Genomic DNA, 26952 nt, shown 5'->3' with positions numbered 1-26952 from the left:
ATTGTGGTGATGGATGCACAACTCTGTAAACTGTACATTTACAATGAATGAATTTCGTGGTATGTAAACTATACTGCAATAAAGCTGTAAAAAATGGAAGAGGTAATAGAAAATTATTTCACAAGGGTTTATTAGATACAAGGTAATGCCTTTTAGAAATTGTCCTAGTACTAACCAAGTCACTGGATTGCAGAACTTTATTTTTAATTGGTTTCTCTCTTTGATGTTATGAAGTTCTATAATTTTTTATTGTGACACAAAAAATTGACATAGGATGTAGTTTCCTTGTAAGCATGGCATTTTTTGGCAATACTTTCCAATTTTGGAGTGCTGCTACAGTTTTTGTTACAGATTTCGCAAATACCCTATTTAATGTAAAAACTAAAGCACTAGTTAGAGTAAAATAAGAAGAAAGAATGGATATTTGGGTGTTAGTGGTTCTAGTTATTCCAACTGGCTTGATTATTTTTTTCCTCCAATTCATTGCAGCATCTTTTAAATGATTTAAATATTAGGCTCTAAAGGAGGCATTTGCATAGAAATTATCATTTGTTTGCTTGTTTTTAATTTTTAAAATTCTACCTTGCTCTAAAATGTATTTGAAGCAGCTTATAGAAATACTTAAAATACAAAAGATAAAATGTTAATTGAGACCATCTTAATGAAAAGGGTAAAAGGATAAGAATATAAAATAAAACTAAGTAAAGATATCCTTCAGAAATGGAGGAGAGATAAAGACAAACAGAAAAAAAAGAAAACAGAACAGAAGCTGAAACAGTTCGTTACCACACTAGACCTATGTTATAAGAAATGCTAAGTGGGCTGGGCATGATGGCTCATGCTTATAATACCAACACTTTGGAAGGCCAAGGTGAGAGGATTGCTTGAACCCAGCTGTTTGAGACCAGCTAGAGCAACATAGGGAGACCTCATCTCTACAAAAAATTTTAGAAAAACTAGCCAGGCATGGTGGCACATGCCTGAAGTCTTAGCTACTAGAGGCGGGAGGATTACTTGAGCCCAGGAGTTTGAGGTTGCAGTGAACTATGATGACACCACTGCACTCTAGCCCAGGCAACATAGTGAGACCCTGTCTCAAAAAAAAAGAAGAAAAAGAAATGCTAAGGAGAGTTCTTCAGTCTAAAATGAAAGGATGCTAATTAATGACATGAAAAGACCCTGGATAGCTACAGCAATCTTGATCAAAAAGAACAAAGCTGGGGACATCATGCTTCCAGATTTCAAATTATTTTACAAAGCTATAATAATCAAAACAGTGTGGTATTGGTATAAAAACAGACACATAGACCAATGGAAGGAAATAGAAAGCCCAGAAATAAACTCATACATGTCTGATCAACTAATCTTTGATGCATGTGCCAAGAATACACAATGGGGAAAAGAGTCACTTCAATAAATTGTGTTGGAAAAACTGGATATCCACATGCAAAAAAGTAAAATTGGATCTCTGTCTTACACCTTACACAAAAATCAACTGCAAGTAGATTAAAGACTTAACATAAGACCTGAACCTATGAAACTCCTAGAAGAAAGCATAGGAGAAAAGCTCCGGGAAATTGGTCTTGGCAGTGATTTTTTGAATATGACACCAAAAGCATAGGCAACAAAAGCAAAAATAAACAAGTAGGGAGTACATCAAACTAAAAAGCTTCTGCACAGCACATGAAACAATCAACAAAATGAAAAGGCAACTGTATGGAATGGATGAAAATATTTGCAAACCATGTATCTGATAAGGATATTTTTTATTTGTGTATGTGTGTGTGTATGTATATATATATATATTCAAACTGAAACTGAATAATGTAATAGCAAAAAACCAAATAGCCCAATTAAAAATGGGCAAAGGACTTTGAAAAACATTTTTTCAGAGAAGACATATAAATGACAAATAGGTAGATGAAAAGGAATTCAACATCACTAATCATTGGGGAATGCAAATCCAAGCCACAATGATATATTAGTTCACACTATTGGAGTGGCTATTATCAATAAGTCATAAGATAACAAATATTGGCAAGGATATGGAGAAAAGGGAATCTTGTTGGTGTGAATATAAATTAGTACAGCCATTATGGAAATAGTATGGAGATTCCTCAAAAAATTAAGACTAGAACTGCCATATGATCCAGCAATCCCACTTCTGAGTATTTATTTATCCAAAGGAAGTAAAATCGCTATCCCAAAGAGATACCTGTCTGCTCAAGTTCATTGCAGCATTATTCCGAGTAACCAAGATACGGACACAATGGAACAGTCCATTGAGGGATAAATGAGATAGTGAAAATGTGGTGTATCTGTACACACACAATGGAACATTATTCAGCATTTAAAATGAAGGAAATCCTGTGCTTTTTGACAACATGGATAAACCTGGAGTACGTTATTCTAAATGAAATCAGCCAGATACAGAAAGATAAATACTGACAATCTCACTTTACATACAGAATCTAAAATAGTTGAACTCAGAAACAGAATAGAAGGGTGTTATCAGGGATTGAGGGTAGGAGAAATGGGGAGATGTTGGAAGGGGTACAGACGTTCATTTATAAGGTGCCTAAGTTCTGGAGACCTAAGGTACAGCACAGTAACTATAGCTAATGTATTATGTACTTGAAATTTGTCAGGATAATAGATATTAAGTATTTTCACCACACAAAGAAATGGTAACTATGTGTGGTGATGGATATGTTAATTAGGTTGATTCTGGTAATGATTTCATAATGTATGCGTATCTTACTAGTTTTACTTGTTTAAAAGTTGGGGGAAAGTTATTTTTTGTTTGACTCATCATCTATTTCTTTGGTTTTCAGGCAATCTGAATATGGCGGTGTAGTGTTTGGAGGTTGGGCACGAATGGCCCAGCCCATTGTGGCTTTTACTGTAGTTGAGGTTGCCAAACCCAACATAGGTGAAAACTGGCCAACCCGAGTTCGTGCGGATGTTACCATCAATCTGAATGTCAGAGATCACATCAAAGATGAATGGGAAGGTAGTTTTGCATTTCAAAAAATGAAACTCCCTGTTGCCTTTTGGTAGACTTTCACTTAGAGCATTAGGAAAGTACTTTTACTAAATCTTAGTAAAACATTTTATTAAAGTTTATCCTTGAAATTTGGTTTAAAGAATGGCAATTGCCTTTCTAATTATTATTAGTAAAAATACCAAGGATCATACAAGGATATTTAGGTATCTTAATATTTTAACAAAAAGCATAGGATTATAGGTGTATCAAAGTGTTTTAAAAATTGCAGTTTGCAAAGCTGAGAGGATAGCATTTTAAGTCTTAAATTTAGCAAGGTAGTATTTATCAATATGTGGGATCAATATAAAAAGAATAAAAACGTTAGTGTCACTAAAGAAAGGGAGAAAACTTACTTATAACTTGTACACATATGCAGAGTAAGTAAGGAAAATTGGTATTTTCAAAAGATAAAAGAAGCCAAGGTGAAAAGAATAGGAATACATACAGTTTGTGGAAAATAAAGATACAAAATCAAAATTAGGCAAACTCAAAAGGAATTTGGCGGGGTGGTGTATAACAACTCAGAAAGAAATAATAGTTTATTTGCACCAAACGGAGGAAGTCAGATAAAGAATCAGTTAAATCTCTTTTGCAGAGAAATTAAATGAGTTATTTCTCCTGTTTTTTACCAGGTAAGATCTTAGGGATGAACATTCTGTGTCAAAATTAATTTTTTTTTAGAGGCAGATATGTTCAAAGTTACTAAGTCCAGTAGAGTTAAAACATCAGTAACACTTGTGCCAAAAGTAGCACATGAACTGATTTTTGTCACTTTTATACTTTTCTCCCAGCTGTCTGTGAAAGGTCTTACTTACTGCCCTGTTTTGAGAAACAGTAGCTGGTAGATTTCATCTCCTACCTTCTTGGCATGCCAGAAGGAAAGAGATAGTACCTCAATGGATCAGTTTTCAGAAATTTTTGCTCCCAGTATAGCTGTTTGTAACTATAGGAGCTATATGATATATTTATCAAAGAATTCTGAACAATCCAATGAAGCAGGCCAAATGTTTAACAAATCACTGCTGTAATGGGTATAGTTTGTGACAGATTGTTTTTGTGATTCCTGTATTCTTCAAAAGAGTTCCGTTCTGGTACATTACACATCTAGAATAATGTGCACCTTTATTGCCGAACCTTGAGAAAGACAATAGTGTTTTGCACAATGAAGTAATAAACTGAAATAACTTATTAGGTACCCCCAGAAGTAGTAACAGTTGGAAATTTAAAAAAAGAAAAAAGTACCCTTTATAGATGACAGATCTGCATTTTGGAGTTAAGGAAAACAAAAGAGTGTTTTACCTAAACATCCCATTTGCCCCTTTACTGACTATTCTCAGAAAGACATGAGACAGTCTTTTTATTTTTTTTCCTTTTAATCATCAATCTCTGGTAGAGTGAGAACTAGAATGGTTAAATTTTGATGGGCAACACAGGAAACAATAGAGTTTTATGGGATGAGTGATTCATAATTCAGGGTATGACGGGGAAAAAAGTGTTTTCTTAGAGATCAGGGCCAATGTCAGTCCTTAGATTGATCACATATAGGGTAACCAAATGGAAAATGGTATCAAAAAAGGAAAGAGAAGTCTGTAAACAGTAATGAATGTTTTATAAAAACAGAGAACAGTTTTGAAGATTTTAAACTAAATACTATAAAACAGTGGTCCCCAAGCTTTTTGGCACCAGGGACTGGTTTTATGGAAGACAGACAATTTTTCCATGGACCGGGGGTGGGGGCGGTGCAGAGTTCAGGCAGTGATGCTCGGCCCATTTCCTAACAGGCCACAGACCACTACTGGGCCATGGCCTGGGGGTTGGGGACTGCAGCTATAAGACATTTCCTCTTACCCCTTCAGTCTTCTCCAATATCCTCATTTAAAATTAAGGAAACAGAATTAATGAAACTGAAATGCAGGATTATGTATGTATTGCTAGGATAGGGTGGACACAAATGCTTGGAAGGAGAGATAGTTGAGCTCATTATAATATAGGTTTTTAAAAATATAAATCTAAGAGTGTCCCACAGTAAAATGATGTGTTTTAGGAGGGAACAAGAGGTCATCTCTCAGTGATGCCAAAAAATGACTCCTACATTGGTAGGGACTAAATGACTTCTCAGCCCCATTTCTTTGGCTTTAAGACCTAGGAGTTTTAATGAGTTGTGCAGATTGGATGTCACACAAGCAGTACAACTCAGCGGAATAGTTTCTCTTAGTTTTCATTGCTTCTGCTTCTTTGCATAGAATGTATTTGGAAATAATAAAGTCAATGTTAGGAATCAGAGTTATCACTTCTACCTTTACCCACACTCTAAAACCACTCCAAAGTAAAACAAAATGGTTTCAATATTATTATCTATACACGTTGCTGATTTGATTTAGTTTTACCTTGTTACCAAGGTTATGAGCAAGCAAATTGTTGCATTTACATTAATGTCGTTTATTGTCTAATAAAAACAGATCAGAAAAGAAATGAAGATTAAATGGTGTGATGTTACACGCTGTGAGGTCTAATTAAATGTCCCTTGTCTTCTAGTACCTATACTTTTAATAGAGCGGGGAAGCCATTTGAGTCCACTGTTTGGTCTAATGATTGAGAAGCTATGGAGTTGGCATAAGTCTCCTGTTTCTTGGCATTCACTTTTAAAAATTTTTCACAATTTACCAACTGAAACTATATATATTCAACCTTCCTTCTCAAGATATTATCTGCAAACAGCACTTTTGTGCCTTGATAGATTATTCTTGAGTTGATCTGTTTTAGTGAAATAGCATTAGGCTGTCAGTAGAATGACACTGATAGATAGTTTAAACTGATGTTAGAAACCTACTAAATGTGATATAGATGGATTATAGGCCAATCATATTTTTGGTTACTTACTAAGAATGTTAAAAATAAGAATGATGACGAGCGTCCAATTTTGGAGCTGTAGCATGACTTGGAGGGCTCATTCATGGCATAAAAATTTCTAATTTTAATATAATGATAATTTCATTTTAATTATTGCTATCCACTATTGAGTATTAAAGATTATAGGAAAACCTGTAATTGTGTTACAATACAGTAATAATCATTGGTCACCCATGATATTTTAAATATTTTTTATATCTCTCTTCCAAAGATAAGATGTTGAGAATTTGCCAACAAAAGAATGAAAACAATGAAATTCTCATAAATGAAAATGTCTTTATGTTTTACCAGGTCTTCGTAAGCACGATGTATGCTTTTTAATTACTGTGCGCCCCACAAAACCTTATGGCACTAAGTTTGACCGGAGGAGACCTTTTATTGAGCAGGTTGGCCTGGTTTATGTCAGAGGGTGTGAAATCCAGGGCATGCTGGATGATAAAGGGCGTGTCATTGAAGATGGTATGGTCATTTCTAGTTTTAAATGAGCATGTGTATAGCATGAAAATTTTCTTTGTCTTTTATCCTTTTGGTTTCTTAGGAAATATTTTTTAGTTGTTTCACATACTAAATTAACACAGGATGTTATGTAAAATATGTGTAGCATACTTACCATGCAGTTTTAGAAATAGGTAATATGATTTTAAAATTTCTGTTATATATTGGAAAGGACAGGATCTTTTGAAATCATCTTTATTCAAAGCTTTGTCTAATTTTTCCTTTTTAAGTTTTACTGTTTTGCTTCATTATAGCAGTAGTTCTCAACTGGGAACAATAGTGTACGGCCTTTGGAAATGCATGGGTGATATTTAGGTTGTCATATAAGTGGTGTAGGGGTGGGCAGTGGCAAGCTATTGGCATTTGGTGGATAAGGGCCAAGGATGCTAAGCATCTAAATAGAACTGTCTTATAGAAGGAATTGCCTTGCCTAAGATGCCAGCTTTACCCCATTTAAAACACTGCTTTCCAGGGTTAGTTAGCTCTTTGATTTCTTATGCTTTCACTGATTATCTCTTTGAAATTTTTTCTTCTATTGTCCTGACTGCCTTTATATTAGGTCACTAAATATGAAATGTCTGGTTTTTGAATCAAAAGTGTAGTTTATTATATCTTAAATAAAAAGCAGTCAATTAATCAAAGTGTGCACCTAAACTATCAACACAGTTTTGGTATCTTAACGATAGCTTGTTTATGCCAGCAGCAGAGAAGCCTGGAGAGCAAGTGGCAATGAAATCATGAAAGGCATTTTCCACAGCTAGTTGAGAATTGAATATTTTTCTTTGCAAGAAGTGCTCCAAAGCCTGGAATAAGTGATAGTCAGTTGGTGCAATACAGTGGATGACAGAGAGTTTCCAAGTCCAGCCTCTGTAGTTTGAGCAGCATCGTTTGTGCAGCGTGGTTAAGCATTGTCTTGCAAGAGGATTGGCCTGTCTCTATTGACCAGTCTCAGTTGCTTTATTGCAAGTATCCTCATCATTTCATCCAGTTGGTTGCAGCAGACATCTGCTATAATTGATTGACCAGGTTTCATGAAGCTGTAGTGGATAATACTAGTGCTGGACCACCAAACAGACCATTAGGTTTTTTTGATGGATATTTGGTTTTGGACTTTGCTTTGGCATTTCATCTTTATCCAACCATTGTGCCGAACACTTGAGATTGTCATAAAGAATCCATTTTTCATCACACATAACAATATGATGTAGAAATAGTTCGCCTTTATGTAGTGACAGCAAAGAAGGGTAAGCTTTGAGGTGATTTTTCTTCCAACACTCATTGAATTGATGTGGAACCCATCTATTAATATACAGCTTCTTTACTTTTCCCATTTGTTTCAAATGGTCCAATATTGTTGGAATAGTAATGTCAAACCTTGCTGGTAGTTCATAGGTAGGTTGAAATGGATTCTCTTCCACTACAGCATTCAGCTCATCATTATTCATCTTGGTCTCAGGTTGCCAACGGGGCTCATTTTCAAGATTAAAATGACCAGAATAGAGCTTCTCAAACCATCGACTTACTGTGCATTCATTAGCCACATCCTTGATATTTTGAGCTGTTTGCACTCCATTGGTTCCATGATGGTACTCATATTTGAAAATAACATGAATTTTTGACTTATCTATGGTTTTACAAAAACTGCTCTAAAAAAAATTTGAAAGATAATCACAAGCGAAACCGTGTGTTTGAAAGACTGAGGATGTACCTTCACAATCAAAATAAAACAAGAAGTGTCAAAGTGAAATGTCAGAGATATCAGCTATCAAACTTAGTACTTAAGGAAATCAGACATTTCATACTTAATAACCTAGTAATATTTATTATTAAATTATAACTATGCATATCTAGTGCTTATTTTGTAATTTGGTTGCTAACCTTCCCTCAAAATTTGAATCAGTTTCTACCACCTGTGATTTTGAGATTATGCCATTGCTAAACTGCTCATGATTAAGCTATTCATCTCTGGAATAAAAGAAAATAGGAGAAAAGAATGGAGGAGGGGTGGGATAAGCATAAGGCCACATAATGGGACCAAAGTTGGAGGTCTAAGACCCCCAAAAGAGGAGAGAGAAGGCCAAGGGAAAAGAAAATGCTCTGGGCTTTCAGCCATTAGTATCCCATATTTCTGTATATGTGAAATTTTATTTCATGCTGATGATATCATGGAATGTGGAAGGATGAAAAGAGGGATCAACCTCTGTCAAATTAAGGAATAGGAAAACTATGCCTGAAATCCTAAAATACATACATTTATTCAATCAGAAAATATTTATTGAGTACTTACTATATGTAAGGCAGTAGTAGGAGCTATAAGTAATGGACAAAAGGAAAGATAAGTTCTTTGACTTCTGAGAACTCCTATTTTAGTTGAGGGTATGTATAAATATTTGCAATTCATAGTATTATATCATAAATATTACATGACTGTGTGGGAAGAAATAGTAAGAATTTAGAGAAAGGAGAAAATACTTTCAGTTTCTTGAAATTTGAAATGGATGAGTAGAGGGCCTTCTAGTCAGGAGAGAGAATGATTGGATTTAAGTCTGGACAGTTTACCCATCATTTGTAGAAAAGAAATACTGTTAACTTATTTTGATATTGGAAAAATATATATTTAACAAACTTATTTAAAATGTCTAGGACCTGAACCCAGACCCAATCTTAGAGGAGAGTCAAGGACATTTAGAGTGTTTTTGGATCCAAACCAGTATCAACAAGATATGACCAATACCATACAAAATGGAGCAGAAGATGTTTATGATACCTTCAATATAATAATGAGGAGAAAACCAAAGGAAAATAACTTTAAGGTAATTTGGGAGCTATGTAATTAAAAGTACTATTTGGTGACTTTTAAGACATAAGTACATAGATGTTGAGTAAGAAAAAGATTTGTTAAAATCACTGCTTTTATTTTCATTCTGAATAATCTTCTTAAATTCTTAACATATGAATTAAATAAAAATTTAAGGAAATTCATTTGCTAAATCCTTTTTGTCTTTTGAAGACTTTAAAAGCATAACATAAATAAATCCAGGTGTTATTCCAAAGGTCAACCTCCTTCCTTGCTTTCTGTATATTAGGTATTCAGGTTATGCCCTAGTATAAGGTGAAGAAAACTTGTTTACTTATTTACTGGGACGCCTTTCTTAAATCAAAAGTAGATGTACCTTCAGTTCACTTTTAAGTATGCAGATGTGGAATCTCAAGGCCCTGAATGACTCTATGATCTAATATATTTATACTTTACTCATAAGTGGAAAAGGGAGGTTTGGGGAATATAGAATTTTACTTTTATAATAATTGTGGGAAGAACAGTTTTAGTAAAGGACAGTTTTTAAAAACTATTATTTGAAACTATATGATAAAACTTAAACATTGAACACTTCTAGCATTTGATAACATCTAGCTTTTGCAGAAAGAATGCCAGAATGCCTTTCTTTTCTCCGTCCTCCAAAGTGCAAGGCTTCTTACACATTCCTATTACTTTATTGCCTTTTTTCCTCATCTTTGTGATGTACAAAAGAAAACTTCTCAAAAGAACTTGTTCTTCATCTCCCCCTGTTGTTGAACACAAAACAAAGGAGGTACCCTTGATTTCTTTTTGTCTCACACTTTACATCCAGTGCATCAATAAGTCTAATTAGCTCACCACTTCCACAGATGCCATGTCCAAGGCACCTCACATTCTTGTCTACTCCTCCCCTTACACTATCTCCAAATACCTTCAACATTCTTTAATGGTTTCCCATCACATTAGAAAGTTCTTACCATAATCTAAGAGGCCGTGGCATTATCTGTTGTCTGGCTACTTCTCCAACATCATTTTCTAAGCCAGTTATTTTCTCTATGCCAGCCACACTGACCTTTTTGCTATTCTTTAATAAGCCAAAACATTGCACATGGTGTTCCTTCTGCTTAGACATGGTATTTAAATACTCCAGGTATTTAAATGGTTCATTCCCTCACCTGACATGGGCAACTCTTTTTAAACGTCATCTCGTATCAGAAGTTTTCCCTGGCAACTTTACCTAAAATAGCATCTTCCCTCATCGTTCTCTACCCTAGTGTCTTTCTATCTTTATCTAGCTAGCTATTTATATGATTATTTATTTGTTATTTATCTGAATTCCTTATTGGAATGCAAGTCTATGAGGACAGGGTCTTTGTTTTGTCTGTCATTGTATCCCTAGCATTTAGAACTGTGCCTGGTATATAATATGGCCTTAATAAATATTTACTGAGGGGATGAAGGATGGAGAAGTCTGAGAGTTTCCAAGTTTTACAATGCCTAAGACTATCTCACATTTGGTCAGTTTTCAGCCAATAAATCTCAGTCACTTCACTAAAAACTAAAAAAAAATTCCTTTCTTATGTTCATTTATTTGACCATTTTATTTAGTGCCTACTGTGTGGCTGATTTTTGCTAAGATGGCGTGTCTAAAGATTAATCAGTCACAGTTTATACCTTTAGGGAGCTTAGACTACTAATAAGAGAAATTAGAAATAGAAACAAATGACTACCATGAACTGATTAGAAGGTGCCAAAAACCATAAGGATGCAGGTAAAAGTGTCACGGAAGTTCAAAGGAGGCAGTGAGGCTCTGATCCAGGAAAGGGAGGGAATGATTAACTTGCCTATGTTTGGGAAAGGAAGAATGCTCTTTTGGTATCATTGGTGTTTCATTATGTACTGGGCAGCAGTCCTCTTGTATTGCCTTCTCTCTTGTCTAGTTTGTATAGCCCGTCTTAATCTGGATACTTTATTTTTTGCTTGGACAGTTGCAATAGCCTCCTCTTTCTCTACCCTATGCTCCTCACAGTCAGCCAGCTGCTTTTTGTATGTTTCCTCCTAATTTATAACATTGATCATTTTACTCTGCTTCTCAAAACATTTCTGTGACTTTCCATTCATGATGAAATAAATCAAAGCTCCTTTATAAATCCTTTACTGGAGCCAAATTAAAATGCTACTTTCCTCCATGAAACCTTTCCTAAAGATAAAAGTCTCCCCAGCATTCATCTCATCTACTGAGAACTGTGTTCCCATTGTATTCTGTAATATTCTTCACTGTTTGCCACATTCTGCTGCTTTGTATCATAGTTAGGGACTTATTTTATCTTCCTACTAGAATTATAATTTCCTTAAAGGGTGGAGCCTTCATCTTATTCATCATTGTTAAGTGAACATACTCATTTATCTACCCGTCCATTCACACATTCCTTATTTAAACTGTTCTAGATACCTGTTCTTGTGGAAATTTTAGTGGGGACTAAACAAATGATAAATAAGTAACCAAGTACCTGAACAAGAGAATTTCAGGCAATGATAAGTACAAGAATATAAAACAAGTCAATGTGATTAAGAATATAATTAACATAGTATCCTATTATTTCATGATTAAAAAATGGTTGGTTATTTTATTTTATTCTTTGAAATTAATAGCCTAGCCTCTTAATTTCTGTGAAGGATAGATCACTTTGTTGAAATGACTTGTGGAAAGTCTAAGAATTTGCCTTGGCTTTTGGTAATTACTTTTGACTGTGTATGTGTTAACTAGTATAATGACCTTTTATTGTAGTCCTGATTCTTTCATTCTGAAATTTTATTTGATATTTCCTTCATTTTTATCATTTTGTTCACTTTTTAAATTTTTTCTCACAATACTAACTTTATTATTCCTAAATTGTGATATGTTTCATAGTCGAGGTATACGTTAATGTGCTTCTGGTTGTGTGTGATTTTTAGCATTGAAGAACTATGGAACATAAAGAGGGCAAAACTCCAGGAATTTCTAAGAGGAAGCATTTTCTTTAAGGGTTTGTTCTATAATATTTTATTGCTGTTGATGAGAGTCTGATTTTCATCCTACTCAATAGGAGTCAGGTGGTAAATGTCATTCTGTCTAAATGAACTCTTAAAGGATAAACTGTTCTTACTAAGTTTGTCTTTTGTTTAACTCAGTGTATGGTATCAGCTGAAAATATAGCTGTTGATTCAGTCTAGCCAAGCACCTGTCAGCAGAAAATAGCTTCTTGCCCTGAAACACTCAGGAATTCTGGATTAGTGCAGCCAGCTTTGCGTTCCAGTGAAGTGCAAATGTTTGAGATGTCTTATTGACACAATGCTTTTCTGTCCTTTCACTAACAGGCTGTGCTGGAGACTATTCGGAACCTGATGAATACTGACTGTGTGGTACCTGACTGGCTGCATGATATCATTTTAGGTTATGGGGACCCAAGCAGTGCACATTATTCAAAAATGCCCAATCAGATTGCTACCCTTGATTTCAATGATACGTTTCTCTCTATTGAGCATTTAAAATCGAGCTTTCCTGGTCATAATGTTAAAGTAACTGTGGATGACCCAGCTCTACAGATACCCCCTTTCAGGTAAAGTCAGAACTGAGTTTACTCCATTCAAACATTCTGTAGTCCAACAAGGTTAGGCCATCAGGACTGTTAGCCAAAGTGAGTTTTGAGTATTATATATGGATTTTATTTTGGTACTCCCTATCTTTGCCATATAATCACTAGGATAAGTTTATTATTTTTGAATCTAAGACCACAATAAAAGTAGCTGCATACCTTCTAAGGGATCAGTAAATGCGTATTATCTGAAGAGAACTATATAAATATATTTATAGAATTTGACTGAAGAAATACATATGCATAGTCTGGCATATTTCCTAAGTAATACAGCAATGTGATATTGAACTTTCTTTTGTTTTAAGGAACAAATTTTTTTTTCTTTTAACCATGCTTGCTTTCACAAATTTTAAATACTCACAGTATAATTACATTTATTGTTAAATGAACTCGGCTTTTAAAATTTGAGTGGAAATAGAACAAAGTAGCTGAAGCAATTGAGTGCTGTTTCCTGAATTCCTTCATATGGATTAGAGGTAAAACCATCAGTATACCTATGGATGATAGCCCAGGGCTTACTTTTTTTGCTAGAAATTAGAAGACACAAGGCTGGGTGCAGTGGCTCACGCCTGTAATCTTAGCACTCTGGGAGGCCGAGGCGGGAGGATTGCTTGAGCTCAGGAGTTTGAGATCAGCCTGAGCAAAAGCAAGACCCCGTCTCTACTAAAAATAGAAAAAAATTAGCAGGGCATGGTGGTACGTGCCTATGGTCCCAGCTACTTGGGAGGCTGAGGCAGAAGGATTGCTTGAGCCCAGGAGTTTGAGGTTGCTGTGAACTAGGCTGACGCCACAGCACTCTAGCCCAGGGAACAGAACAAGACTCTGTCTCAAAAAAAAAAAACCAAAAACATATCCTTTATAACATTTAAACTCAGTCTTCTTCCATATTTTCCTAATACTATTATGGCAAAATCATTTTTCTAATTCCCCCATCTTGAAATCTCAGTATTATTTTTGAATCTTTTTGCTCCCATGTCTCATAGATTCTGCCTTAAGCATAGTTTTTCATGTGCCATTCCTATTGCTACCTCTCTAGGCCCTCAACAGTCCTTATTATGACAGTGCCTTTCCTCGCCTCCTTTCCTCACTTGAGTCCATTACATACCCTACTGTTTGAGCCACTTACTCCCTAGCTAAAAAGCTGATTGCTCCTGTTGCTTACCAGTATAAAGGCTGGCCTCTTAGCCTCCTTGATTCTTAGCAATTTTTGGTATTATATATCCTTTCAGAATGTGAAGGAAGACTAGAAAAAGTACACATAGAGAATTAATGTTTTGTTTAATTTTAGGGAGTTCATTGGTTTCCTTCAGGTATCTGTGAGGAGTCACCTCCTAACTCCAGACTAAGAACCTCTGCCTTAAAAGCTTGATATTCCATAGGCGTCATAACAAGGTGTCTGTTGTACCCTACACTCAAGCAAAATTAGGCTGCTTGTACTTGGCCTCTGCTATTGCTTCTTTTTTCTGGTAATGTCTTCTCTTCCCATCTTTGAATGTCTGACTCCTTCAAGACTCAGATGGCACTTGTCTCATGAAGTCATTTCTGATTAGATGAAGGACAATGAATAAAGCACTTTACAATGCATGTGACAGAAGTATTTAATGTTTCTTTAAATTCTCCCTTAATTGAATGACTTTTTCCAATCCGAACACCCTTAACACACATTTTAGTGCTTGTAAATTTGCTTTTTTCAGAGTTTATGTGCAGATAGGGAGTTCCTTTAGGCTAGAAATAATTTCTTATTCATCTGGTTATCCTGAATTCAGTATCATGCACAAGATAGTTACTCAGTAAATCCTTGTGTGAAAATTAACAAAAGTTTTGTTCTTGTAGGATAACCTTTCCAGTAAGAAGTGGAAAAGGGAAGAAAAGGAAAGATGCAGATGGAGAAGATGAAGGCACTGACGAGGCAAAAACTTTAATTGTTGAACCTCATGTTATTCCTAATAGGGGTCCTTATCCTTATAATCAACCCAAACGGTAATTTCACTACCTATTCTAATTATAATAATAAATAATAGTTGCCATTTCAAATGGGTTAGTAATGTTTTTAGATTTTTGGATGCTTTTAAAACCCCAAGAAACTTCTGTTTTCTGAACCCTCTTTCCTTCTATTCTGTCACATTTTAGGCCATTCTATACTCATGGTATTTCAAAAAGAAATATTTTTAGGTGCTATGAGAAATAAATTTTAGAGTGCTAGCTTAATTTAAGCATAGAGTTCTTCCTTCATGACTCCATGTTATGCATAGCAGTAGCCCTCATGCATGTGTGCCATAACTAATAAAGTGGCATTATATTTGGTGTTCGATTGGGAAGTAGAACTCTGGCACTCCAAATAAGGTCTGGGATGGACTCGCTAAGTGTATTGAAAAATAACTGTAGTCTTTCCACAAGATTCTTTCAGTTTTACTTGTCAGTGTGGCAGGCAGAAGTGAAGAGAGTCATTCAATAGAGATTGAGGCTGGACATAGTGGCTCACACCTGTAATCTAGCACTCTGGGAAGCTGAGGTGGGAGGATCACTTGAGGTCAGGAGCTCGAGACCAGCCTGAGCAAGAGTGAGACCCCGTCTCTACTAAAAATAGAAAAAACTAGCTGGGCAACTGAAAAAATTAGCTAGGCGTGGTGGCACATGCCTGTAGTAGTCCCAGTTACTCGGGAGGCTGAAGCAGGAGGATTGCTTGAGCCCAGGAGTTTGAGGTTGCTGTGAGCTAGGCTGACGCCTCGGCACTCTAGCAGCCCCCACCAAAAAAAAAAAGAAAAAAAGATTGAGATAACAGGGCCAAATATAGGGCAGATGTTTAGACCTCTGGTCTGTGTTGTCTAAATTTATACTAAATCTCATTAACTGTATTTTTAGCCACCTTTTTTTTTACCCTTTTATTTGCAGTAATACGATTCAGTTCACTCATACACAGATAGAGGCTATCCGTGCTGGAATGCAGCCTGGGCTGACTATGGTAAGAGAATTACTGTTACACATGTTCTTACAGGGATTAAGACTAGAAGTAAGCAACAGATTTTAGAGTGTGTTCTATTTGAAGCACAAAAACCCAGCTGAATTTAAGTACTTATAGGTAATTGTAGCATCTTATGCATATGGAGATCTTGCTGCTCATTTCAAAATTCATAAAGTTTTATTAGGACATGGCCATGCCCATTTGTTTTTGTAGTTTTGTTTTTATTTTCCTAATTTTTAAAAGCTTTATTTTGTGTTTCCTGTGGCTAATTTTGTGCTACCCACAGCAGAGATAAGTATTTGTAACAGAGATTGTGTAGCCTGTAAAGCCTAAAATGTTTACTCTCTGGCTCTTTGCAGAAAAAGTCTGCTGACAGCTGATTTAGAAGTGTGTTTAATTTCTAAGTAATTGAAGATTTTCCTGTTACCTTCCAGTTACTGATTTCTGGTCTAAGTCCATTATGGTCAGAGAATGTACTTTGTATGATTTCAATTTTTTGTTTTTTGCTTTTTTAATTTGTTGAGATTTGTTTTATGGCCCAGGATATGATCTATCCTGGTGAATATTTCGTGTGCACTTAAAAGAGTGTGTATTCTGTTACTGTCGGGTGGAATGCCCTGTAAATATCAATTAGATCCATTTGGTTGCTGCTATTATTCAGTTCTTCTTTGTCCTTGCTGATTTCTATCATTTCTGTTGATTACTGAAGGAAAACTATTGAAGTCTTCAACTACACTTATGAATTTGTCTGTTTCTCCTTCTGTCAGTTTTTGCTTAATGTATTTTGCAGTCAGATGCTCTACCACTGAACTGTACCCCCCCCACTTAATATATTTTAAAGCTTTGTAGATGGGTGCTTGTACCTTTAGGATTCTTGTATTGTCTTGGTGCATTGACACTTTTATTATTATGTAATGCCTCTCCGTCATTGGCAGTTTTTTTTTTTTTTGCTCTGAAGTCTACTTTGCCTGATATTAGTATAGCCACTGCAGCTTTCTTTTGATTAGTATTTGAGTATTTCTTTTTCCATCATTTTATTTCTACCTATCATTATATTTGAAGTGAGTTTCTTATAAACAACATATATTTGGGGGATATTGTTTTATCCATTCTGACAGTCTGTTTTCCAGTGTTTAGACCATTTATATTTAACATAAATATTGATATGTTTGGATATAGGCCCACCACTTTTTATTTCTTTCCTGTTTGTTCCCTTTTTGTATATTCTTCTGTTTCCTCTTTTCTGCCTTTTGTTGGGTTATTTGAATAGCTTTTAGTGTTTTCTTAGTCATTGTTCTAGGGATTTGCAATATACATACTTAACTTTTCACAGCCTACTTAGACTCAATATTTTGTCACTTCAAATTGAACAGAGGGTACTTACTCCCATAGAGATCCCTTTACATTCCCCTTTTATGTTGTAGTTGTCTTATACATCATACCAAAGTACATTGAAGATACCATCAGGTGATGTTAAAATTTTTACTTTCAACTGTCAGTATATTTTAAAGAACACAAGAGGAAGAGGATAGTCCTTTATATTTTCCATATATCTTTCATTCTAAATGTTCCAAGTTTCCTCTGGTACCATTTCCTTTCTGTCTGAAGAACTTTTTTTTTTTTAAATCACTTTTTAGACCAGTTCTGCTAGCAATGAGTTATCTTTGCTTTCCCTTATATGAGAATAGCTCGAATTCACCTTCATTCTTGGAAGATATTTTCCCTGGACATAGAATTCTGAGTTAATAGTTTTGTTTTTTTTTTTTCCTTTCAGCACTTTTAAAATGTTATTCTGCTTCCTTCAACTTCCATGTTTTCTGATGAGAAGTCTGCAGTCACTTGAAATATCCTTTCAGTACATGTAATATGTTATTTTTCTCTGATTGCTGTCAAGATTTTTTTCTTTGTTTTTAGTTTTCAGCCATTTAATTGTGGTGTATCTGGGCTTAGATTTTTTTGTGATTATTCTATTTGGGTTTCAGTGAGCTCAGATCTGAAGATTTATGTCTTTTGCCATATTGGGGAAATTTTCAGCCATTATTTTTCAAATATTTTTATCTATCCTGTACTCTTTTCATCTCCTTCTTGGAATTTAGTGATGTCAATGTTAGACCTTTTAGAGTTGTCCCATAAATTCGTGAGTCTCTGTTTACTTTTTTCAGTCTTTTTTCCTGTTGTTAGGGTTGGGAAATTACTGATCTGTCTTCAAGTTCACTGATTCTTCCTCTATGCTGTCCATTCTCTTATTGAGCCCATCCAGTGAATTTTTTTAATTTGTTATTTTATTTTTCAGTTGTAGACTTTCTACTTTTTGACAATGTGATAACTTAGTAGTTTGCTATGTGTTCATCTTCTTTTTAGGTTGTGGGCCCACCTGGTACAGGAAAAACTGATGTGGCAGTCCAAATCATATCCAACATCTACCACAATTTCCCAGAGCAGAGGACTCTAATTGTTACTCATTCCAATCAGGTAAATGGCTGTGTGTGTATTTGTGTGCATGTATGATAACAACTATGAAGATTTAAGGGAATAGTAAATATGAATATTTCATAGGTAGAAAGGAATGACTTCTAAATTGCTTTCATCAAAATAGTTTGTGATAAATGAGTGCTCTGTTCATTGTTATATAGAGAACATTAGACTTTTTAGCCTAAGATTTGAATAATGCACTTTACCTTTCCACCCTCTGGTCCTGTTAATGTAATTTACCTACACATTCTCTGCCTTCTTTACTGTCCTTCTTCAACTGCAGAAACTTTTGCAGTTCTCTGCAACCCATGGAAATGCTATTCAGTGAGATGAAACTCAGTGTGGTTGCTGATTGTTTTAGGAATTCTTACCACTTGGGGGGAAATAGCATCTGAGCCAATATGTTTCTCTTTTCATTAATTAGAAACAGATTTAATGGGTAGGTGGTTTTTATGGTTTTCAGTTATTCATTTGGTCAAGTATACATAAAATGTCATTATCAGAAAACAATAAAAATACTATTTTTTCAAAATTCTAAGTGACTGACATGAGACCTGTTTCCTTCCGTGTTTCAAGTTCAGTTCTTATCTGGACGATGCTCATCTTTTCTATCCTTCTAAATGTTAGTTTTTGTTATGTATAAAGGTGCCTGCTGATTCTTTGAAACTCACCATCTTCCTTTTTGCTGTATTCTTCAGGCCCTGAACCAGTTGTTTGAGAAAATTATGGCTTTAGACATTGATGAACGCCACCTATTGCGTCTTGGTCATGGAGAAGAAGAGCTGGAGACAGAGAAAGATTTCAGCAGGTGAGCAGATGGGGGTGAGTTTTGAAACAGCATACAAAAGAATTTTTAACTTTTTCTTCCTTTCTTTATTAAAGAAACATCAGGGAAAGAGGGCAGTGAGTATCCAAACTTAATTCTGAAAGGTTCTAGTGTAACGTAACTAGACTATATATTGACCTAAAATTCTGGTCATGATCTCCCTCAGTTTCAATTCTGTGTGATTATGCCATTTTTTCCTCAAGTATTCAGTTATTTCAATGAAGAGAATTATCTTGTTCATTTTTTAAAAATTGCAGATTGCCATTTGCCTTCTATTTATTGAGGTTATTTTTAATGTGGCCAATTCAGAGCTGTATGACTTTAAATGATTCTTTTTTCACATTTCATCCAGACATTTAATTTACATATATTTTGGGTACCAATTAAGAGGTTTATTTAGTGAAATGCAAATTAATAATTAATGATAGTATAAGCTTTGGAATTGTAATTCCTGATCCTTATTGCCAGTTTAGCTGGACTTTATGTTTCATATTACATATTGTTAATTGACCAAAATTTTACAAATCAAATTTCTTTGGCCATTAGTATTTTAATTTTTTTTTCAAAGTTGCTTTATAATCATTTTATTTATATTTAAATCCATTTTTAAAGCCTAATTTCAGACAATAAGCATAATTAGCAGCTAGACATATTTAATGCAGCCTTTGGCTATTAAACATGACTTTTGACTAAATTGATCATAGACATTAAACGAGTTTTAAATTATTATGTTGCATCTATTTTGAGTTATTGTATTATAGAGCTCACCAAGCACTTAGCTTCTAAAAAAGTCATTATGCTGCAGAGGGCGAAGTACAACATGCCATAGTTATTTGGGGCTCTAGATTCTTAATTTTAGATCAGCCAGTGATTCTTCTGAATTCTTCATATATTTCCTCATGTTAAATCTACCTTACAAAGATGGGGTAAATTCTAAAATCTAATAATTTGGAATTCAGTGATTATAAATGTGATAATGGAATACTTAATACTGTAATTAAAATTATATTACAGTAGAATTTATAGTATTTAAAGAATATTATAATAGAACACAAGTAGAATTTTTTTTTGTTTTAGAGATAGAGTCTTGCTCTGTTACCTACACTGGAGGGCGGTGGCATAATCATAGCCCACTACAACCTTGAACTCCTAGGCTCAAGCTATCCTCCTGCCTCAGCCTCCCATGTAGCTAGGACTATAGGCATGCACCACCACACTTGCCTAATTTTTTTTATTTTTTGTAGAAATGAGGTCTCACTATATTGCCCAGGCTGGTCTTCTTGAACTCCTGGGATCAAGCAATCCTCCTGCCTCAGCCTCCCAAAGTGCTAGGGTTATAGGCATGAGTCACCACACCCAGGCCAGAAGTAGAATTTTTAAAATGATTTCATGTACCACCAAATTTCTGGGAAAAAAAAAAAAAAAACTTTTTGCTTTCTGATACACAAGCCAAGCCTTTGGTATTATTAGTATGTGTATATTCATTCGATGGGCATATTCTTTCATTTCCCTCTGTCATAATTAAAAAGAAAAATGACGACTATTGTTTCACAATAAAAGTAACATAACTCCCTGTAAAGAAAAAATTTCAGCACCTAGTGAAATCATAGAGAGGGAGGGATCATCCATAATTCCACTACTCCCAAACTTTTTGTTAGTCTTTTTCTTTAATCAGGCTATTATTTGTAGTTTTATATATTCCTTTTTAAAAATAATAAACTTTATTTTTTAAGTATAATGTACTAACAGATGGTACATAGAGTTCTATTGTAGTGTACATTGCTTTTTAAATTTAGCGTTATGTCACAAAAATTTTGGCATTTTATTGCAAAGTCTTTTTAAGCACTCTTAATTTTTTTCTCATCAGCAAGTGTTCATTGTAGATAAAATTTTAGATTATAGATAAACAAGATGAAAAATGTTACCTGCTACAATGTTTATATCCAAGTTGAAAAATTCTTCAAAACACACTGTGTCTTATGTTTCTTTTTTACTCTTGATCATTTCTTGCTGCCTCAAAGGTGGATCTCTGAAGCATGAAACATCTAGGAGCAAGATTTACTGCCTTGTCAAATCTTTAAGCATGTGAACAACAGTGATTAAACCAGTTTAGTCTTGTTTTAAGCTTTAAAGGGTTATAAGATGCACTTTGTTATTGTGGAAAGAGTGTGTATAGACTTTGGCATCTCATTCTGGTTCTACCACTTTCTTTCCTAACTAACTATGTATTTTTGGACAAGGCATTCTCCACACTTCAATTTTCTTACTCATTGAGCATATATTTATGAACCGGCTAGGTTTGGGTGCCAGTAGTGTAAAATAGTGCTATATAAATCAGCCAATCTGTAAGCTATATGTTCTTGGTCTGTGATGAGATGAACTAGCATCAGAATTCACTGTACTATGTCCTTCTTCATGAAAGTCTTGTAATAAAAAAAATGATAGCCGAATTAAATGGTGTGTTCACTGACATAGTTGGTTTTCTCTCCTCACAGACCAGTAACACATTTGCAGATTAGCACTGGTCCATAGGGTACACTTCAAATAGCTTTGGTGTAAAGTAACCCAAGAACTATGACTTCCAGTGAAATATAAACTGTGTTTTCTACTGTTTTTTTTTTTTCCTCTTTGGACATTTATATTTTCTATTATGATTTTCTTGAATTTTCCTGATAGTTTCCTTCAAAGTCTCTTCATTACACAGTTTTGCCTTTTTGTCTAATTGAAATTTCTAGGTATGGAAGAGTTAATTATGTCCTGGCTCGAAGAATAGAACTTTTAGAAGAAGTCAAACGATTGCAAAAGAGTCTAGGGGTTCCAGGAGATGCCTCATATACTTGTGAAACTGCAGGCTATTTCTTCTTATACCAGGTAAGATATTAAAGGCTGTTAAATCATACTTTATTATAATATCATTCCCAGCTGGAAACTTGGTTGGGTTCTTGTGATTCTTCTTGAAAGCTTATTTTTTTTGTTGAGTAGATTAAAATAAGTGGTATTGCCAAAGCTATATTTATAACTGTTAAGAGTTTGTATTTTCTGTTATCTTTAGTTTTCTTTGCTAAATAACTTTGCTTGATGACTCATTCAGTGATAGGCCAATGTTGCTACTTTTTAAATTTTTTCTGTTCTTTCTGTTGACAAAGTTTCCAGTCTCTCTTTTTATGAGTACTATAGAAATGTAAGTAAATATTCTAGCCACCCAGTGGTAACAAAATACAGTAATTAACTTTTATTATGTACATTAATTAAATAATGAAGGAAAACATTCTTCTTTCAAATTTGCAGAAATAACATGTCTTAGAACTAATTTCACAGTGGGACTTTAAGTTAAAAATTCTTTTGACTTCAATTTAAAGGAGTGCTTTCACTTTTGTTAGGGTTAATTTTTTTAGGTGTGAAAACCAATGAGAAATAAAAGATGAAATAAAGTGAATAAAAACAAACTTTAATAGTAAGTTGGATTATTAATAATTTTATATGGATGAAGATATAATCAAAAAATAAAGATTTTTGTATGACTTTGTTCTAATGCCAGTTATGTATTTTAGATATAAATCATAAGATTGAAATTTTTAAATGTATGTGAAAGAATGGGCTTATGCTCTTTATAAATGGATACACAAACCAGGTGAGTCCATTCAAAATGAGCAGATATTATGGTTTCTTGTAAAGCAGGGAAGACATGCATCATTTTACAATGTAGTTCTACATTAGATTCAGACTGTTTAGAACTGTGAATAATGGAGTAAACATCATGTTTAAAATGCATATTCGACACAAAAATCACTTGGCTCTTCATGAAAACTACTTCTAAAAGTAGGAGAAATAATCTATAAATTGTGTAGGCTTACATAATAAATTTGGGAAAAATTAACTGGAGTCTTCACAGTGTAGATCAGCATTTTTCAACAATAAATATAAGAATCACATTGGGAAAGTTTTTCACAAGGTCAAATTCCCCAGCCCTGTTCCCTGATCCATCCCTGTTCGATAGGGAGGGATCAAGGAGTTGACAAAAATGTAGTTCCTCAGATACCCTGCCTAAGGACTATTCTTTGGGAAACACTGAGATTATAATAGAAAAGATTTGAGAGAATTACAGAAATTGATGGTAAGTAAGAACTAGCTGGTAGAGGCATAGCCAGCATCGTACAAAGACATTTTTGAGCTATATCACAAAAGTCATAGGGTGCGCTTTCAAATATTACTTAACTAGAAGTTCTTTATAAATGTTCTAAAGAGAATTGGAAAAATTATAAAGGTCTGGGAGAAGGGTTGACAGGGGCCAAATTGATTAAAAAGCTGCTAAAGCTGAACTTACCATATAGAGAGAAACTGAAATAATGAAAAAATATGAGAAATTTCTTTGTCCGGAGAGCTTTCTTTTCTTTGCTTTTTAAAGAAAGCATTGTTAATAAACTATCTTGAATATGCATGGAAAATCTCAAATATCTGAGGCAGAGTCTCTTGGAATGACTTTGAGATTATTTCCAGTTTCTACATCTGTTATTAAAGAGCCATTTTTCTTTGATCACAAAGTTATTTTTATTAAAGAACAATTTGTCAGTGACTTGGATGAGGAGTAGTTATATTTTGGTCAAAGCAATCTTTGACCCAAAAAAAGATTTCTTTTCCTTTTTTTTTTTTCACCTACCAAATCTTATTTTTATTAGATTTCTTTTTTATTTTACCATTTCAAACATAATGATTAGCTGGCAAAGTTAACCTTGAGTCCTTTTTCCTACAGGTAATGTCTCGTTGGGAAGAGTATATCAGCAAAGTGAAAAATAAAGGTAGTACATTGCCAGATGTTACGGAAGTCTCCACTTTCTTCCCTTTCCATGAATACTTTGCAAATGCCCCTCAACCCATTTTTAAAGGCAGATCTTATGAAGAAGACATGGAAATTGCTGAAGGATGTTTCAGGCATATTAAGAAAATCTTTACTCAGCTTGAGGTAAAGATTCTCAAGTGTTTTGAACCTTTTTTTAATGGTTTTTAGTTTAGTTTGTGGTTTTTTTAGAAGTAATTATGGAATTTTCAAATTTTAAATTAGATTGTTACTTTTAAGTAAGATTACTGAAAACATTTATATTAATAGTTTTAATTCAAGAAATAAGTATAAATTAAGGTATGAATTGGATCTTTCTGGCTTTTCTGATGTAAAGGTCTTAGTATTTAAGAAAGGAATGTTTCCACCAGGAAATTCAAAAATGGGTCTTTGCATTGGACTTTGAGACTGCCACATGGCCATTCTAAGTTCCTCATGCCTATTGATCAGTAAGCAAAAGGTGAGGTTGCTGCGCTAGCCAGGATGATTGATACTGATTATTAAAGTCAAATAAGAGTCATAGCTACATAAGGGAAATAGAGACTGTGTCTGGAACCCAGGGGCCCCCTGAGATGTCTCCTAGTTTTTGTCTGCTATCTTATAGCAAACATAATTGAAAAACTACAGCAGTCCTATAAAAGGATCACATTCAGTGCAGATTCCTCAGTAAGAAGGTTTAAGATTACTCCAGTTAAAAAGCACAGGGACTTTGTCTCTTTTGTCTTTGTATCTTTTAGATATGATTATATCCCCACTTCCTAGAACAGTATCTGGGTGGATGGTAGGTACAGAATAATAAATATAAAGTCTGACAATAACAAAATTCTAAAACCTGCAAAACAGTATTATGTTTATAATTATATATAGTAAAAAACACAAAGTAAAAGGATAAAAATTTACTTAATTTATAATAGTAGCTGCCTTGGGAGGGGGTGGGGAGAAGGATATACAAAATACCTTACTTGTATCTCTACTGGTTTAGTTATTTAAAAAACAAAATAAAAATGTTAAAAAGGTTTAAAGTAAGTATGGATAATGTTTGGATTTGATAAAACTTGATACTGGATACTCTGCTTGGGCCTATTTGCCCCTCACATCCATCTATCGCCCATCCCCTATTCTGCTCTGTGGAGGATCCTCTGCCATGGTTGACGTTCAGGCTGATGCTTGCAGGTTTAATTTCCCAGCCTCCTATGTCAGCTGACTTCTGGCTGAGTTTAGCCAATGACGGATTTGGGAGAAGTTGAAGGGGAGAATGCAGGGTATTTCTCCACCAGTTCCCTCTGCCTTGGGTTTCATCTCTTCCATGACTCCAGTATCTGCTGGACTGGCCAGTTGTGGTTCCAGCTTGTTTTGTGTCCCTCGGCTCTAAAGCACCACTCCCTCCATTTATCCTTCTAGCCTAGAACAGTAGTGACTGCCTACCTCACTAATCTCTGGGTTACTTCACCATTCCCTGGTTGGCTTTTTAGCTCCTCTATCACCTGTGTAACCAGTTCCTTTCTTCAGTTCCCTTTGATATGAATACTTAACAGTTTCTGCTTTCCCGGAGAAACCTTGAGTAATACAGGTATAGTGGTGATTGAGATTTTATTCATATCTTTGTTTATATTGTAAGTATTTTACCTTATGTAAAATCCAGTCTAAATTGTAACTTTATATCAACTATTATTTGAACAATAATGAATAGAATTATGATTCATTAGGCTTAGTTTATGATATATATTTATTAATTTCTTAGGAATTAAGTCTGATTAACTGGATTGTATGGTTATATGCATAAACTATGTTTGTTTTCATAAAATAATTTTTCACTGCTCCTTATTCCTATAGGAATTCAGAGCCTCTGAACTGCTTCGCAGTGGACTGGACAGATCTAAATACCTTTTGGTGAAAGAAGCCAAAATTATTGCCATGACCTGTACTCATGCTGCCTTAAAACGACATGATTTGGTCAAGTTAGGTTTCAAGGTAAAGATTTATATTTTAGTTCCTTAATGCATTATGTATTCGGCTGTTAGTTTTTTGTTTCCCTTCCTTACTTTTTTTTTTTTTTTTTTTAAGATTACTTAGGCCGTTTCCCTTGGAGATTGACTCACTTCTTATTGAAGCTCTCATTTATAATCATTTAAAAATATCTCTCTTAAAAGTGGTTGGTAATATCACATGTTTATGTGATTAGTGAACTCTAAATCTAATCTTTCTAAATCTAGTTATTGGTAACACGTCCGTTAAGTAACATTATTACCATCATAAATTTAGTTGTCTGACCAAATTCTCATACTTATTAAGGTTTTATGTATACTAAGTATCACATATTTAAAAATACCCAAACAGAACTAAAAGCTATAAAAATAGCATTTCACAATGGTTTTCACCTATCAGACGTCTGTATGCTTGCATTGTTTATATATTAGTCATACAACCAGTCCCAGTTATTCGTTCATTCAGTAAATGAAAAGCCTTCCATATGAGGCTATGGAATACTATTATTTAGACTGTAAAATGAGATATTAAAATGACTTCATCATATGATAAATACAGAGGGAAAGCATGATAGCCCCTTAGCCTTTGACTCATTTGCAGTGGAATGTAATTATTGAGCAGTAAGTTTGAATTTGCAAACCATTTGTGACTTTGCTATTGATACTTACCTAAACTCTGATTTTAATACAAATTACTTAACTCCTCTGCAACTGGTTTATCTGTTGTTTAAAATGAGGTTTGTGTACTGGCTTGAATTCAAAATTAGCAGTTTCATTTGTTGTTGAAAGTAACTGATAATTTGAAAATGTTATGAGCTCACAGAAAGGTGCTAAATAAATTCAAGGTGATAGAATTGTTGTTATCTTGGATGAAAGGTTCCTCAGCTGCAAGGTAAGATAAGTATGATAATTTATTAAAAGGTAGTGTGAATTTACCCAAGTGGTGTGAACTTACCCTTTTGCAAATTATTGTGAGAATTTTTCACCTAA

At 34.4% G+C, this 26952-nt stretch overlaps 1 protein-coding gene across 2 annotated transcripts in view; it reads left to right on the top strand.

Moving 5' to 3' along the window:
- AQR (aquarius intron-binding spliceosomal factor) overlaps positions 1-26952 on the top strand; it is a 98663-nt gene that overhangs the window by 46251 nt on the left and 25460 nt on the right. Inside the window, exons 17-28 of one of the 2 annotated variants that reach the window (XM_045527812.1) lie at positions 2835-3013; positions 6248-6415; positions 9095-9264; positions 12606-12847; positions 14717-14863; positions 15776-15845; positions 18207-18317; positions 19016-19125; positions 21879-22014; positions 23894-23939; positions 24027-24103; positions 25811-25948. In XM_045527812.1, the coding sequence (XP_045383768.1) occupies positions 2835-3013; positions 6248-6415; positions 9095-9264; positions 12606-12847; positions 14717-14863; positions 15776-15845; positions 18207-18317; positions 19016-19125; positions 21879-22014; positions 23894-23939; positions 24027-24103; positions 25811-25948 (1594 nt within the window). Of the gene's footprint in view, positions 1-2834; positions 3014-6247; positions 6416-9094; positions 9265-12605; positions 12848-14716; positions 14864-15775; positions 15846-18206; positions 18318-19015; positions 19126-21878; positions 22015-23893; positions 24104-25810; positions 25949-26952 lie in introns of both variants that reach the window. The other variant, XM_045527806.1, reaches the window with a different exon arrangement.

Source organism: Lemur catta, chromosome 1, assembly GCF_020740605.2.
Source record: "Lemur catta isolate mLemCat1 chromosome 1, mLemCat1.pri, whole genome shotgun sequence".
NCBI lineage: Eukaryota > Metazoa > Chordata > Mammalia > Primates > Lemuridae > Lemur > Lemur catta.
Note: the sequence above shows the minus strand (reverse complement) of the source record. Positions and strands in the feature narration are given on the sequence as shown.